The sequence below is a fragment of the Glycine soja genome, chromosome 1 (genome assembly GCF_004193775.1).
Source record: "Glycine soja cultivar W05 chromosome 1, ASM419377v2, whole genome shotgun sequence".
NCBI classification, from domain to species: domain Eukaryota; kingdom Viridiplantae; phylum Streptophyta; class Magnoliopsida; order Fabales; family Fabaceae; genus Glycine; species Glycine soja.
In genome coordinates this window covers 54076914-54092027 of record NC_041002.1, presented here as the reverse complement: position 1 = coordinate 54092027, position 15114 = coordinate 54076914, and the positions used below count along the sequence as shown (strand labels likewise).

Below are 15114 nucleotides of genomic sequence, written 5' to 3'. Positions count from 1 at the left end.
TAATGAGGGAAAATTCCATAAATAATTAAGTGGAATGTTACATTAAAAAGAAAGAAAAAAATTACTTCCCAAAGAAAATACATGTGGGAAACCAACAAAAAGATAATTTTTTTTTATCAGAATATCTAAATAATTCAAGACACTGCTAACGCAATATCATGTTGTTGAATAATTAACTGGAATTATTTACGTTCTGATAAAATTAGTTAGTTAAAAATTGAAAAATTAATTTAAAGTTAGAAAATTAATTGGTAGTTGAAAATTAAAAGATAATAATTAAAAATTGAAAAATTATCTTATTAAATTATAAGTTTATGTTTGACAAAACTAATGGATGGCTCAATGCTGAAAAACTAATTTATGAAGATTATTTATAGTAAAATTAGTTAAAAAGGTAGTTGATAGCTGAAAGTTAAATCTTACAAACTTATTAAATTATAAGTGTTCTATAAAATTAATTATTAAAATAGTTAAAGAAATGTAAAATGATATAAAAAAAATAAAATCATAATTTATTTTAAAAAAGTAATAAGAAAATTGAATAATGTATTGAAAATAAAAATGAAAGAAAATATAAAAAATTAGGAGTTAACCTTTTAGAAAATGTTACATCAAATAATGTTTTAACAAACATTAGAACCTATTAAAAAAAATTTATTTACTGAAAAACTAAACAAGTTTTTTAACTATTAAAAAAATTAAAAATAAACTGAAATGTCTGGTCAACATAACATTAATGTTTAGTAAAATTGATTATTGAAATAGTTAAAAAATATAAAATAATAGAAAAATAATAAAATTATGATTTATTTATTTTAAAAAGATAATTAGAAAATTAAATAAATATATTAAAGATAAAAATAAAAAAAATATAAAAAAATAAAAGTTAATATTGTAAAAAATGTCACTCTATGTTATAAAACATTTCAACTCACTTCTATTTTTTTTTTACTAACTGAAAAATTTGTTTGATTATTTGATAAATAAATTTTTTAAATAGTTTCTTAGTCATATTTCAAAAAATACTATATACTACTAAAAAATATTAAAAAAACTTATTTATCAAATAATCAAACAAATTATTCAATTAATAAAAAATTATAAACCAACTAAGCGTCCTGTATATGAAATTTTATTCAGCGTTATGCTTAAAGAATGTCACTTCAAATGGTTCATTTATATTTGATATAATATCAATATCAGCGCATACTAAATAATATTGATATTAAACTTATTCGATAATGTAATGCTGAAAAAAAATCTTTTGATATTTCATCAATTATGAATATATTGTAATGTTTTTCTTTTTTTATTTAAAATTAGTATTTTAACTTATTTTGAGTCTTTACTGTAAAAGCAATATTACAAAGTTAATTGTGATTAAAAATTACATAAGACAGTATAATTCAACATTTAAAATAATTTTTCCTCAATACGTGCTGATTGATAGAGGAAGAAAAATGAGAAATGGATAACTATTTTAAAAAATTGTCTACACTTCATTACTTTTTCTTGAATTTCTTTTAAAGTATATGGGGTTTGTTAATAATTTTTAACTTATTTTTAAAAAATGTTAATAAATTATGATTTAGAATTTGTTAAAAATAGTCCTGAAAGTTTAACTTGTTAAAATGTTTTCTGAGAAAATAAAATTATATTAGTGCACGTAGTTGCTAAAAGAGTTTAATTCATGTACCGTTAGACGAATTTTCTTTCATAGAAAATAGCATTGTTCCTTTTTCCTTGTAAACGTAATCTTCTACGGCATAGTTATTTTGTAATGTACATTCTTGTAAATTTCAACATGATGTAAATAAAATAAAAATGAGATTCTTTGACCCAAATATTGAAACGTTAGTATTAAACTATTGCTTCATACTACAACACATGGCTACGCTACACGTGCATGTAGGACAGCATGAGTGATGAAATGAAATTTGAATAGTAAAGTATAGACCAGATCTAAGGTCATGGACCCCCGTCCCCGTGGTCCAGTTTGTCTAACTTCCTGTCACCAATTATTTTAGTTAAATATGCATTCAATGAAAGAAGGTGTTCAATGACTCTTTTACCCTTTTTCTTCCTTCTCCCTTAAAAAATTTGACCTCATCCTGAGCGTTAACCTAACTTCCTAATTTGCCTCAGTTCGCACAGTGTCATTGGTGTAGAACATTCGCTCACAAAGGAAGGTCGTTCGCAGGGAAGGTTTTTTGTTGATGGACGGTTGGCTCGCTGCTGTAGCTGAACGCATAGTGGTGTTTGGTTGTTTCGTTTTGAAGTTGTTTGGTCTTTCATTTTGAACCCATTTTGGTATGTGTTGAGGCCAAGTTAAATTACAATATATATATATATATATATATATATATATATATATTTTGTTTTTATTTTTTATTTTTTTTTGTTTCCGTTAATCAGTGTGTATGTTTGTGATGACTGTGTTTTGTGCATTATTGATTCTTGTATGTTCGAATTGCTGATGTTGTTGATTTGAAAGGATTAGTATGTATTTTGTCTGATTTGTGGTGTTGAATTGAAATGCTATGCCTGTTTTAGTGATTCTTTATTGTTTGATATGAGTGGTTTTTAATTTTGGTTGTGGCAGTCCTACAAAGAAATGTGATTTGGTTGAAGGCAATATATGAAAGTGTATATTGATTTGTGTACTGTGATTGAGTTACATATTAAGGAATACTTGTTTATATAGTTGGTAAATTTTCATTTACTGGTCATAAGTGGAGTGAAAAAAATGTTTGCCTTGAATTCAGTTTGCTGCTATGAAAAGCAGAATATTGCCATTGGAATTATCACGTGAAAGTTTAAAGGCAATGGCTCCTAAATATTAATGGTTTCCATTGTAAAATTTATGCAATTTGCATGTCAAAAAGAAAGTGAAGCATAATAAAAGAGGCATTTAGTAGCTATGTAAACCTTAATTGTACTATAAATGTTGTCTTCCTACCAGTGCATGATCTAATGTATACTTTGTCAATTTCCACACTATTTATTTAAACCGAAAATAGTTGTATTTAGAGTCATTTTTACATTTGAATTATTTGTGAATGTTTTTAATTTAGTTATGGAGAGCATTTTACAAGAGGAACATGATGTTGGTGTACTGGGTGTTTCCGATACAGTGTTGCATGTAACTATTGTTAATGTTTTTAGGTGGTTTGATTAATATACGTGTGTAAGAAAATACTTTTTATTTTATTTTTGTACTTGATAGAGGTAATGTTGACATGCATATGTACAGAATGGATCTGAATGGGAGAAAATGATGAATCTGGTGGAGAAGATGGTGAGCATACTGATCCTTTAAGTAGTATGGATGGTGTTGGTGAAGAAGGTGATTTATTCGGAGGTGGAGGTTCTGGGAATGAAGAACATGGTAAAATTATCATAAATGCTTTGATTGATATAGTAGACATCGTCATGAAGAATTTAGAGGCTGATGTTGTTAAAAGATTGGATTTTGGTGATCTTGAGGCTGCATATGAGTTTTACTATTGGTATGCAAGAATCAATGGGTTTTGTATTCGGAAGAGTAAAACTGAAAAATAAAGTGTGAAATAACACAGCAAACCTTTGTTTGTTCTAGAGAAGGTCGAAGAGAAGATAGGGGATTGACAAGTGAAACAAGAAAGCGTGAACCAAAGAAAGAAACTAGGTGTGATTGCAAGGCCAAGTTTCGTGTTCATGTAGACCTCCATTGTCAGTGGTCTATAACAGAGTTTACTGACCTACACAGCCACGAGCTTTTGGAGGACAGTTTATGTTCCATGTTACCAGCACATAGGCGGATGACTGTAGCTGATATTTTGCTAATTGAAAACTTTAGAAAAGTTGGGATAAGGCCTCCTCCAATTCTTGGGGCATTTGCGAACAGTTCAGGTGGATATGATAAGATTGGATGGTGGAGGAAAGATCTTTATAATCATGTGGCATGACAAAGAAGACAGCAATACTCTGATGCTAGTGGTGCCATAAAGTTTCTTCGTGGCCTGAAAAAGAAAGACCCACTGGTGGAAGTTAGACACACGGTTGATGATGATGGGAGATTGCAACATATTTTTTGGTGTGATGAATAAAGCCAATTAAACTATGAAGTTTTTGGTGATGTTGTAGCTTTTGATGCAACATACCGAAAGAATAAGTATATGTTTCCCTTTGTCATTTTTTTGGGTGTGAACCATCATAATCAAACAATAGTTTTTGCAACTTCCCTGGTTTCTAATGAGACTGAGCAAACATATGTGTGGTTGTTGGAGCAATTCAAGGATGTTATGAAAGGGAAGGAACCATTTTCTTTGATAACTGATGGTGATCTAGTTATAAGAAATTCAATAAGGAGAGTATTTCCTCGAGCACATCATAGATTGTGTGCTTGGCATTTACTTTGGAATGCAAACTCCCATGTTTGTAATCCAGCAATGATGAACTACTTGAAGAATTGCTTGCTGATTATGATGTACCCAAATTTGAAGAATTATGGATGCATATGCTGAATCAGTTTGAGTTGCAAGAAAACAAGTGGATGAAAGAGTTGTATGAGAAGAAAAAGATGTGGGCCACCTCTCACATAAGGGGGAGTTTTTTTTGCTGGAATAATGACAACCTCGAGATGTGAAGCTTTTCATAGTCATCTTGCCAAGTTTGTGAACTTAAGGATATGTTTCACAGATTTTGTTGAGCAATTTCAAAGATGCTTGAGTTATTTTTGTTTGAAGAAAAAGATGTGGGCCACCTCTCACATAAGGGGGAGTTTTTTTTGCTGGAATAATGACAACCTCGAGATGTGAAGCTTTTCATAGTCATCTTGCCAAGTTTGTGAACTTAAGGATATGTTTCACAGATTTTGTTGAGCAATTTCAAAGATGCTTGAGTTATTTTTGTTTGAAGAAAAAGATGTGGGCCACCTCTCACATAAGGGGGAGTTTTTTTTGCTGGAATAATGACAACCTCGAGATGTGAAGCTTTTCATAGTCATCTTGCCAAGTTTGTGAACTTAAGGATATGTTTCACAGATTTTGTTGAGCAATTTCAAAGATGCTTGAGTTATTTTTGTTTCAGGGAAATTGAAGCTGATTTTGATTCTGACTATGGTGTTGTTACTCTACAAAGTGGTTTGCACTCATTGGAGAGGTCAGCTTCTAAGGTATTCACGAAGACGATATTTCATATGTTTAGGTGTATGTTGATAAGAGCACCAACAGTGATGAGGGTAAGGGAATGTCATGAGACATCATTGTACTCCATCTACTCTGTTTTGAAATATTGTGACTGTGGTAGCATTTGCCATGTATGTTATTGTCCCTCGACATTTGAGTTTAAATGCTCATGTTTGAGGATGGAATCTTTTGGCCTACCATGTGATCACATAGTCACATTGTTGGTAGAGCTTGACTTTTCTGAAATTCCTAAATGTTTAGTGTTGGATTGGTGGAAAAAAAAGTGCAAAAAAGTCTATTCGTGGAAGATATGTAGATAGTTCAACTTTCTGGGATTCAAATCTTTTGGCAAAGCATGCCTATTTGCATTTCCTTTTTAGGGAGTTGGCAGAAGTTGCACATCGGCATGATGATGACTATAATCACATTGTAGATTTGCTTGCTGCTGAACTGAAAAAGTTGCGAGTAAAACATGGGAACCAATCTGTTGCTGAATAAACTGGTAATGATACCAGTTTTTAGGGTCTTTTCTTTGCCAATCTTTTTAGGGTCTTTTCTTTTGTTGTATGGGTATCCACTTTTTGTGGTTCTATCTTTGTAGGTGGGGCTGGCAGAGTACTGCCTGTGTATATTCTGTTATTCTTCAGTACTCCTAGTACTGATTATCTTTTAATACTATCAGATTTTTGCTGTGAAAAAAAAAAAAAATGATACCATTGACGAAAACATTGAAGATCCTAGTGCTGTTAGAACAAAGGGTTGTGGTGCAGCAAGCAATGGTGGATCAAGCAGAAGCAAGAGAAACAACCGTTGTCGCAAATTTGGTGAACTTAGCCATAATAAATGTTCGACAAGAATGACTACAAAAAAGAGTCGAATGTCACAAACTACACATGGCGATGCATTGACTTTTGAGATGGTTAGTGAAGACAGATTCTTTCAATATTGTATAAATATATTTTTTTTAGTCTGTTTATTTCTTATATAATTTTTATAGCATTTAGTCAATACCTGGCATAGGTGAGTTGAAATTTGTGTATTGAGCAAGTTATTAACATGGTAATAATTTATTGCTAGCAAGTAGAGACTGTACACGGTTCAACCAATGGTGCAGTGGAAGACAATGTTCAGGCAACATCATTGGGACAGTGAAGAAATTAGGAGCAAAAACCGACATTTACAGGGTCTAAGCAGTTATAAGTGCATAATTTTAACGTGCTATTTATGTTTATTTTTCTATTTGTTTTGGTGCAATTATTATTGTATGATGGATCCTTTTTGCATGAAAGATGTGTTCAATGTAATACCCTGTTGTGGCAACATCATCGTTTGCTTAAATGTAAACAGATTTAGTCACATTTGGTTGCCATAAAGTGACTCTAAAACGTGTTGTAGAATTAACTTTTCTCCCATGAGTCTGGTCCCTTCAAAGTTGTTGTTTGATTTGCCTATTATGTTGTCGCTAGTTCTTAAAATGACTTTGCATTTCAGATACTAGTAGTAACATTATGTTGCTTATAATTTAGAGACATTAATTACGGGAATATATGTTGAGGAATGCAAAATTTTATATTCTAGGCTTTTATAGAAAATGTCAAAGCCCCCCACTATGGGTTGTTCCCTGTTCTTCTATGAGTTTACTGAATTTGTTTTTTTCTTTATCAGCCAACAAATAGTTATATCAATATAATAGAAAAGAAAAGGATACAAGTGATACCCCTACAATTTCAAATATATTCACTATAGATTATAATTATAAGGACAATGAGCCACGCGAGCTTATTATAATAATTAGTAAACATAAAATCTCAGTCTTTAGTATACACTAGAATGATAAGGACAGTGAACCACATGAGATTATTATAAGAATTAGTAAAATTAAAATCTCAGCCTTAACTATATCCTACAATGATAAGGACGGTGAACCACGTGAAATTAGTAGATCTAAATTACTCAAATCGAAACCCTGGCCTTAAGTATATACTAGAATGATAATGAGGGTGAAACACATCAGATTAGTAGATTTAAATGAGTCAATTTCAAATATATTAACTATAGATTATAATTATAAGGACAGTGAGCCACGCGAGATTATTATAATTAGTAAAATTAAATCCCAGCCTTAGGTATATACTAGAATGATAAGGACATGAACCACATGAGATTATTGTAATAATTAGTAAAATTAAAACCCCAACCTTAACTATATACTACAATGATAAGGACGGTGAATCATTAAAATTAGTAGATCTAAATTACTCAAATCGAAATCCTAGTCTTAAGTATGTACTAGAATGATAATAAGGGTGAACCACATCAGATTAATATATTTAAATGAGTCAATTTCAAATAACATAATTCAAGGTTACAGTGATAAGGAGAGTGAATCAAATTAGATTGGTAAATTTAAATTAAGCCACACCAAATAAATTAAATCTTAGAATGATAAAGACAGTGATCTGTATGAGATTAGTATATCTAAATCAGTCATGTCATAATTTACGCCAAAAAAAAAGAGAAAGAAAAAAAATATAAATATAATAGATGACATAATTTTACATGAAAAGAGAAATAAAGAAAAAAAATATCAACTAAATTTTTATGATATATAAGTATCAATATATATCACTTACAAGGTAAAACCCTATGTCTCATCAAAGTTTTTGGTGATGTACAATTTTCAATTGCTTTTGTGCTACTTGGATGCTTGCCGCCGAAAGCCTAAGCCATTGTACTGTTCACACACATACAACCAAGAGTCCAAGACTAATTACCAGGTTGGTAATAAATGTCACCCTATTATCTTGGAGGCTCAGGTCTATTGATCAAGGGCGTCTTTGGTATAACCATAACAAACCTTGCCTGCTACCTTGGATGCAGATCTTCTGGTTGTTACGAACATTGCCAAGGCATTCAAACTCATCAACATTTGAGTTACCGGGCATCGCCCATTAGAAGTTGAACTCAATCTACTTTGTTTTATTCAACAGCTCACGACAGGATTTATAAATATTCCCTGTTAATTTTGTTTAGTGCATAAAAGAAGACACGAACAAATGTCATGCAAAGGCTAAGTTTGATGTTGTGGTTGCAAACGGTGCAGTAAGTCACAAGTCCTTAGTCTTATTAAAGACATTACTTTGGTTTCCATACACTATATTCTTTATTGTACTTGCCTTTTGGTTGTTGACCAAACAAACCTTCATGTATGCCTCTATTTTACAGGATAGGATCAAGATTCCCCGAGACTTCTTTAGGAAATGGGGTAAAAAGCTACATAAAAAAGTTATTATAGACGATGGTTGTGGGAATTTTTCCTCTGCCGATATTGTCGTTGAAAATCACAAAGCCAAAAAAGCGGCATTCTTCGTCAACGGAGTTAAAGATATCGTGCAAATATACTACAAACATGGAAGCTGCTTGGTATACTCTCAAAGGCAAAACTCGGCAAAAGGTCCATCAACAACGCACCCATTACCAGGACCACTTAAAGGTGCAACCACAATTATTGGATGGGAAAAATTAATGACTTATGCCATTGTGAATTCAAGCCAAGCTTTGGTAACATTTTCGGTTCTTCATTCTTTTAAATAATGAATATTTATTCTTACTTGGAACTTAACATAGAGTCCAGCAACACCCTAAAGCCTAAATTTTTTTTTTTTTTTTATAGCATATTCCAGCTGACAGACGGAACGAAGAATTTTATCCTCATCCTCGTAAGGTGGAGGTTTTTCTTCCAGATGGTACTCTTACTCACTAGAAAATTCTATTGTAGCCATCGAATGCTATGTTTGGGCAAGGCTTGTATGACTTTTGTAAGGTACAAAAGCTGGTAGAAGGTGATGTTGTTCAGTTTATGAAGGCAAGGAATGAAGATGAAATTTGTGTTTCTGTGACATAACATTAGGTAAGACATCCAATATGTGTAAAATGTAAAGTAAAAAAACAATATTTATAGATTTTTTTAATTTACATAAATTCAATGAATCATATAGTAGCAACTGACTTTCTTTTGCCTATGTTTTTATTTCAGGTTCGATGCATCACATGGATGTGGTTTCACCAAGGGTCATGCCTGTTGGAAGCATTTTGGGCAGTTCATCGTAATATATCTTTGTGGGAGGGTACTATGGTTCATGGATGTATTTTGAGGACAACGGAGAAAACACCTTAATATGTGAACATAAAATTTTATTTATCTTCACAAAGTTAATGTAACCTCGTACTTAACTTAATTCCCTTCTTACACAGGATAAATAAATTAGTAAATTCTTTTATAAATTATAAAATTCTTTTAGTAATTTTTTTTCACTTTTATGGTAATCATTTGTAAGAAAGAAAAAAGCTCTTATGTCAATCATATTTATAGTTAAGTCAAGTTACTATTATATTTTATTTCTGATTAATTAGATTTAAAAAATATAAGTTATAAATGAATTTATTTAACAGTACAACCCATTTATTATATTTTCAATTAAATAATGATTATTTTTTAGAAAATTAATTTATTCTGTTTTATAAAAATATTTTTATAAAACAAAAATTAATCAACTGACTCACATTCTCCCATAAATCCCACTGGCCTGCAAAAGCTTTGAACATCATATCAGAGCAGAAAACATACCTCCTGAATGTGTGCACATGTCACAATCCTTAAATCTTCTTTTCGAGATTTGGATACTACTACACAGAAACTATCTTTACACAGCTTACCTAAACCTTACACCGAACGGGGACACAAATATTCTAAATCGAAGGACCTACAGTCAATACGTCCTAAGTAAGAAAACAAAAGGACAATCGTCATTCATCCTCCGACACTCTCCTTTTATGATGCTACAAGAATTGGTCTTCCGTGTTCCATAGCGGATTAATTGTCTTTTTCTTTCCATAAAATATCAACAACAAAAAAAAAGGACACAAACAAGGTGAATTCTAATATGAAGTCTAAAACTCTCTCCCTCATGGGCGAGGGAGCAAAATTCCCCAAGATAAGAGGTTAATTAATTAAAAAAGAGAAAAAAATGTAATAATGAAAATTAAATTAACACTATTTGTTTTATATTAAAATAATATGTTTTAATATTTAACTTTTTAATAAATATAAATTTAGGAAAGGATAATTATATCGCTTTTTAGCAAGTTAGATAAGTTCTTATTCATTTTCGGTTTTCATCCAGCATTGAATGAGAAAACATAGTGAAATTAGGGATATGCTCTTCCAACACCTAAGAGTAGACATGGTCACGGAACGGGATGATGACGAATATTGTTTGTCTTTGATTCTGACTCTCCAACATATGCATGGGTTAAAATTTGCTACATCATCTCGATATTCATCTGGTATCCTCGTCTCCGTCCTATCTCCAACTTAGATTTGTAAACTTTTTTTTGTAAAAAATTATATTGAAAATTTAATTTAAAAAAAAATAATTGTTACACATTAACTAAGAAGTAATTAATAAAATTTTAATAATTTTATCATTGGGGTGGGACGGGTATGAGAATGAATATGAAAGTGAGTAATGATATCCCCATTCAACCTCGATTAAAACAAGTCAAATAATCTCTGTATTCAACTAATTCGGATATTCTCCATTAAAATTGAGACAGATTTAAACGGATATTCAAGGATATGCGGGTTTCATTATCATGTCTACCCAAGGCAATTCCTGACAGTAAATGTGATATATGGTTGTAGCTGAAGGTCGATTTAATAAACAATAATTTTAGCGGTTATTTTTTGCTTGCCCTGTTTCGATTCGGTGCATGAGTTGGTCTTTGTCTGTTACCACGCCTTCACTATTGGCGCCATAAAAGCAATCTCGCAGTCTAGAATCACCACCACACGCTCCACCTGTGTCAGCGTCGCCACCACCAATCTTAAGCAGTTGTCAAAGAACACCACACCTCTTCCAAAACCCAACAACTTGCAGACCAAAGACTTCCGAGTAGGGTGTCGTGACAAATACAGGGATTTTGGATTGTTTTCTCTTAATCGTCATGCCGCCAGACCGATCACTGCAACAACGAAAGAAACCCACCAACCATTCTAGGGTTTTCTGTCTTAAATATCTTTTTTAATTCAAACGAAAATAAAATCATTACTATAAAATAATTCAAAATTACATTTTCATAATAATTACTCAACTGGTAAGTAATAAATAGGTCATAATCTTAACTGTCTATTATTTTAATAATATATGGTATGGTCGAACCTCAAAACAAACTACTTAATATTAGAATTCGCCCACAAACAATGGCAAACGAAAACAATTGTATACACCTTTGCCTTTGCCTAATACAAATTAATCATATCCATTATTACTATTCATAGAAACCATTATCAAGTAACAGAGAATAACACATAAATCTATTAATCCCTACTCCATTTCAACACCATCACTTTCCACATCATATTATACAAATTACCAGGCTTCTTAAAATAAACCAGAGTCACCTAAACAACATGTAGAACAATTATACCTCATTTTCATACTTCCACCAGGCCTCCACTACTTCCACGCACAACAACGACTTCTCCAACTTCCACCTTTGACTCCGGTTCAAAACTTTCCTCTACCGCTTGCACCATGTATTAGACTCCATCTCTGCCACGACAACAAAGATTAATGGACATCACCTCGTCAATCAAATGAACTTTCACCAATACAGCAAACAAATTCGCTCAATTGTCATGAGAATAACTAGACTTCAAAACCCCCAACATAAGAAACCATTACAAATACGTTCGGTATCTTTTTCATCGAAGTTGAATGACAACTCTTGTCTTCTACAACGACAAACCCTGACTACAATTAGTTTCAGATCTAATAGGATACAAAGCCATTAGTTTCACCAGTAAGGACAAATCCGTCATTGCCGTGTATCATATTAAATTATTCAAAATTCAATAATTTGGTCAAAACAGGTTACAGGTAACAAATCCTAACCCTTCATTTTTTACCAACAAAATCTAATGGTCAATATTTTTTTTTACCACGGTGGTCCATGTAGACAACTTGACCACCATAGATCTCGTCATGAAATACTATGCAACTTTGTCAAACTTTTGTGGCCTGTAGTGACTCGGGTAGTGAAAGACATGTATTTCTACTGAAAAAAAAAGCTTTATTATAAGCATGCCTGAACACGCTCATCACTCATCAGATCAGTCAGAGATGTGTGCAAGTATCATTCTCAGGTATACAAAAAAAAAATAAAAAAAAAATCATAGGGTAGCACAGCAACCACCAAGAGGTTTTGTGAGGAAAAGCATGAACATTTCTCCAAGTCTAAGCATCCATTAGTACAATTACAATCACCACATCCATCTGTAGGAAAGAGATGGCAAAAACGGGTATATCAACATGCCAGCTAGTTATGTACTAAAACAAAATGGGGTTTTTCATCATCTATGGTGTTCACAGCACATATGGAAATTTGTTTTGAAATATTTAGATTTCTTCACTTCCTTCAAAGCAAGCTTTTGACCAGGAATTCTTTGAAGGCGAAACCTATAAACCAGCTTCCCATGAGATCCCCTGTCCTGCCAATATGTCTCAACCACATACAATCCATCATAAACATATGTCTTGTATTTGTCATCCATTGCTTCCGAGCCGCGAATCACCCTAACAGGATTCTTTTCCTCACTACTGTTCTTCAAAGCAAGATTGCCCCGCTCAAGCTTCTGATCTTCAGGTTTTCTGTCATTGCTCATCACATTCCCACCCTGCCCTGTATATACCAATATATCTGAATTGACCAAATAATCAGCATAGCCACCTGAAGCAACAATGCTAGTCGCAAGGATCTTACCATTGTGCTTCACATAGTCTATGCCACCCTGAATCTGACGATGAAGACCAATTATATTAAGCTCCACCCTATATTGAAATTCATCACCTACTTCAACCCCGGGGACAGGGCCCAGTATCTTCTTGCCTGAGTTAACATGATTCCCATTGTCCTTAAGAATCCTTGCAGCAATTAAATCAACCCTCTTTCTTTTTCCTAGCTCATTTGACTTTGATTCTCCTTCCTCTAAAAGTTTCCTAGAAACAACTTGAAACAACTGTAATGTTTCCCTCACTTTTTTCCGGTCATTCTCATTACCAATGAAATTAGAATGAGAAGAGGGAGTAACATTTACACCGAACTTGTGTGATTTCAGAAAAATCTGAAGGTCTTCACTAATTTCACCGGGGTCAAGACGATCCTCCTTTTCCCAAATTTCTAGTTCACCCGTACCTTGAGAAGCAGAAGCGTTTCCCTTCTTTTTCAAAGGCTTCTGCCCTAAAAGACCTTTAGTCTTGATAGCTCTTCTAGACCTGTCAGGCAAAGCAAAAGAAAACACTTTCTTACTCTCGTCTCCATTTTTAGCATCTCCCAACTTCAAGTTGGAAGAACCTTTGCCAGAACTCCAAGGACATGCTGATTTAGCCATCAAACCTAGCACTATTTTCATCTGAGAAGAAGATGGTTCTTCAAATGCATGCAGCTTCTTCACTCTCTCAGCAACATTCTTTTCAGAATCAGTTTGATAGATGTCCACAAGCTTTCTCTTGCGACCATAGTCATCTTGAATGTTACTCTTAACTTCTTTCACATCATCAGCTGCTGCTGCTACATTTTTCAATGGATTGTCATCTACAGAGGGGTTTTGTAGACCCACTTTCTTCCCATTGTCATTGCATCCTCCAAATAAAGGAAGGAAGTCTCTGACAGCTGAAGCTTTTCTTGGAGGAAGATACCTTCTTGCTAAATGTTGAGCATTCTTATTCGTATCCTCAAGCTCAACAATTGTACCAACACATTTCGGAAATCCTCCACATCCATCCGGAAAATCACGAACAGCTAGTAGTATTGTCATGCCTCTGAATTCAGCACAAACATATATATATAAAAAAAAAAAGCAACTCCCAAGAATCAAGAATCAAGAATCGACGCATAAACATGGAGAAAGAGAAGCAGCAAAGACGTAAAGTCGAATGAATGTGTTATATTAGGGTATGAGATAGATAGATACCTTACTTAGCGGAGTGTGAGTGTGAGAGAAGAGAAACGAATGCGAAAAATGTACAAGTGAAAACGGCAGAAGAAAAGTGTTAGCGAAATGAAATGGTAGATACAGAATGAGGAAGGAACCCTTCAACTTCAAACGAAGACAAGAAGAGTCCTACTGTCCTACGAGCTACTGAAATTAGTAGAGTAGTGCGTGTTTCCAAAACTCTTTCAATATGGCACGTGTCCCTGTAATAATATCTGCGTCGTCAAATGAGTCAACTGCGCAGAAACTGCAATTTGTTTCTTCTGTGACGTGCATCAAATGGGTGAAGACGCATAAATATTAAACAAACCACGGAGTTAAAGTTGGATCAAATTCATGTTGAAATTATTAATTCAAGACATTAAACATTATTTAATATGTATCCCAATTAATTCCAACCATAAATTTTGCATTAAAAGTATGCATGTACAAGGGATCTATATTGTAGAGTACTTATTAATTACGAATGTTTATTATTTACCATTCAATTTAGTTTTAAGGATCTTCCTAATAAATGTCATGAAGATATTAATTAAAAAACTAAAATGAAAAAATATTTATTATATAAAATATATACAACATAAAAAAAATCGTGAATAAATTAAATTTTTTCCTAAAAAAATGTTTTTACTTTAAGTTCAATTAGGACAACAATGAGTATTTATCTAGTTTTAAATATAGGCTATAATTATGTATTCATCTTTATATCAGTTATAAATAATTTTGGGTATGTTAAGTGTGTGGATTCAATTTAGATATAATGACATACGAGTATTTTTTACGCACTCATTTAATAATCAATTGTTGTATAATTAATTTCTCCAACTCTTATAACAATTATTTCAAAAATTACATTTGATGTGATTTCTAATTAACAAACAATAATGTAAA

At 32.5% G+C, this 15114-nt stretch overlaps 1 protein-coding gene and 1 long non-coding RNA gene across 4 annotated transcripts; one reads left to right on the top strand and one right to left on the bottom strand.

Annotated features, from left to right (window-relative positions):
• Nucleotides 1-2054: 2054 nt before the first annotated feature.
• LOC114423161 lies at nucleotides 2055-6580 on the top strand. 2 transcript variants are annotated; one of them, XR_003668802.1, is made up of 3 exons: nucleotides 2055-2310; nucleotides 3254-6087; nucleotides 6246-6580. It is a non-coding gene; the product is annotated as an uncharacterized LOC114423161 (long non-coding RNA). The 2 variants fall into 2 exon arrangements; XR_003668803.1 differs by having other exon boundaries at nucleotides 3229-6087.
• A 4161-nt stretch (nucleotides 6581-10741) lies between these two features.
• Nucleotides 10742-14424, bottom strand: LOC114423147 (histone-lysine N-methyltransferase, H3 lysine-9 specific SUVH6-like). 2 transcript variants are annotated; one of them, XR_003668800.1, is made up of 3 exons: nucleotides 14203-14424; nucleotides 11658-14050; nucleotides 10742-11192 (listed from the first exon to the last, which is right to left on the bottom strand). XR_003668800.1 is itself a non-coding variant. In XM_028389779.1 (2 exons), the coding sequence occupies exon 2, from the start codon at nucleotides 14044-14046 to the stop codon at nucleotides 12583-12585; it is 1464 nt and encodes a 487-aa protein (XP_028245580.1). In that variant the 5' UTR covers nucleotides 14047-14050; nucleotides 14203-14424; the 3' UTR covers nucleotides 11381-12582. The 2 variants fall into 2 exon arrangements, 1 of the variants encoding a protein (XP_028245580.1); XM_028389779.1 differs by lacking the exon at nucleotides 10742-11192 and having other exon boundaries at nucleotides 11381-14050.
• Between the last annotated feature and the right edge of the window lie 690 nt (nucleotides 14425-15114).

Bases quoted from the DNA above. Each gene is read 5' to 3' on its own strand.
- LOC114423147 (XM_028389779.1), bottom strand. From the start codon at position 14,046: ATGACAATACTACTAGCTGTTCGTGATTTTCCGGATGGATGTGGAGGA.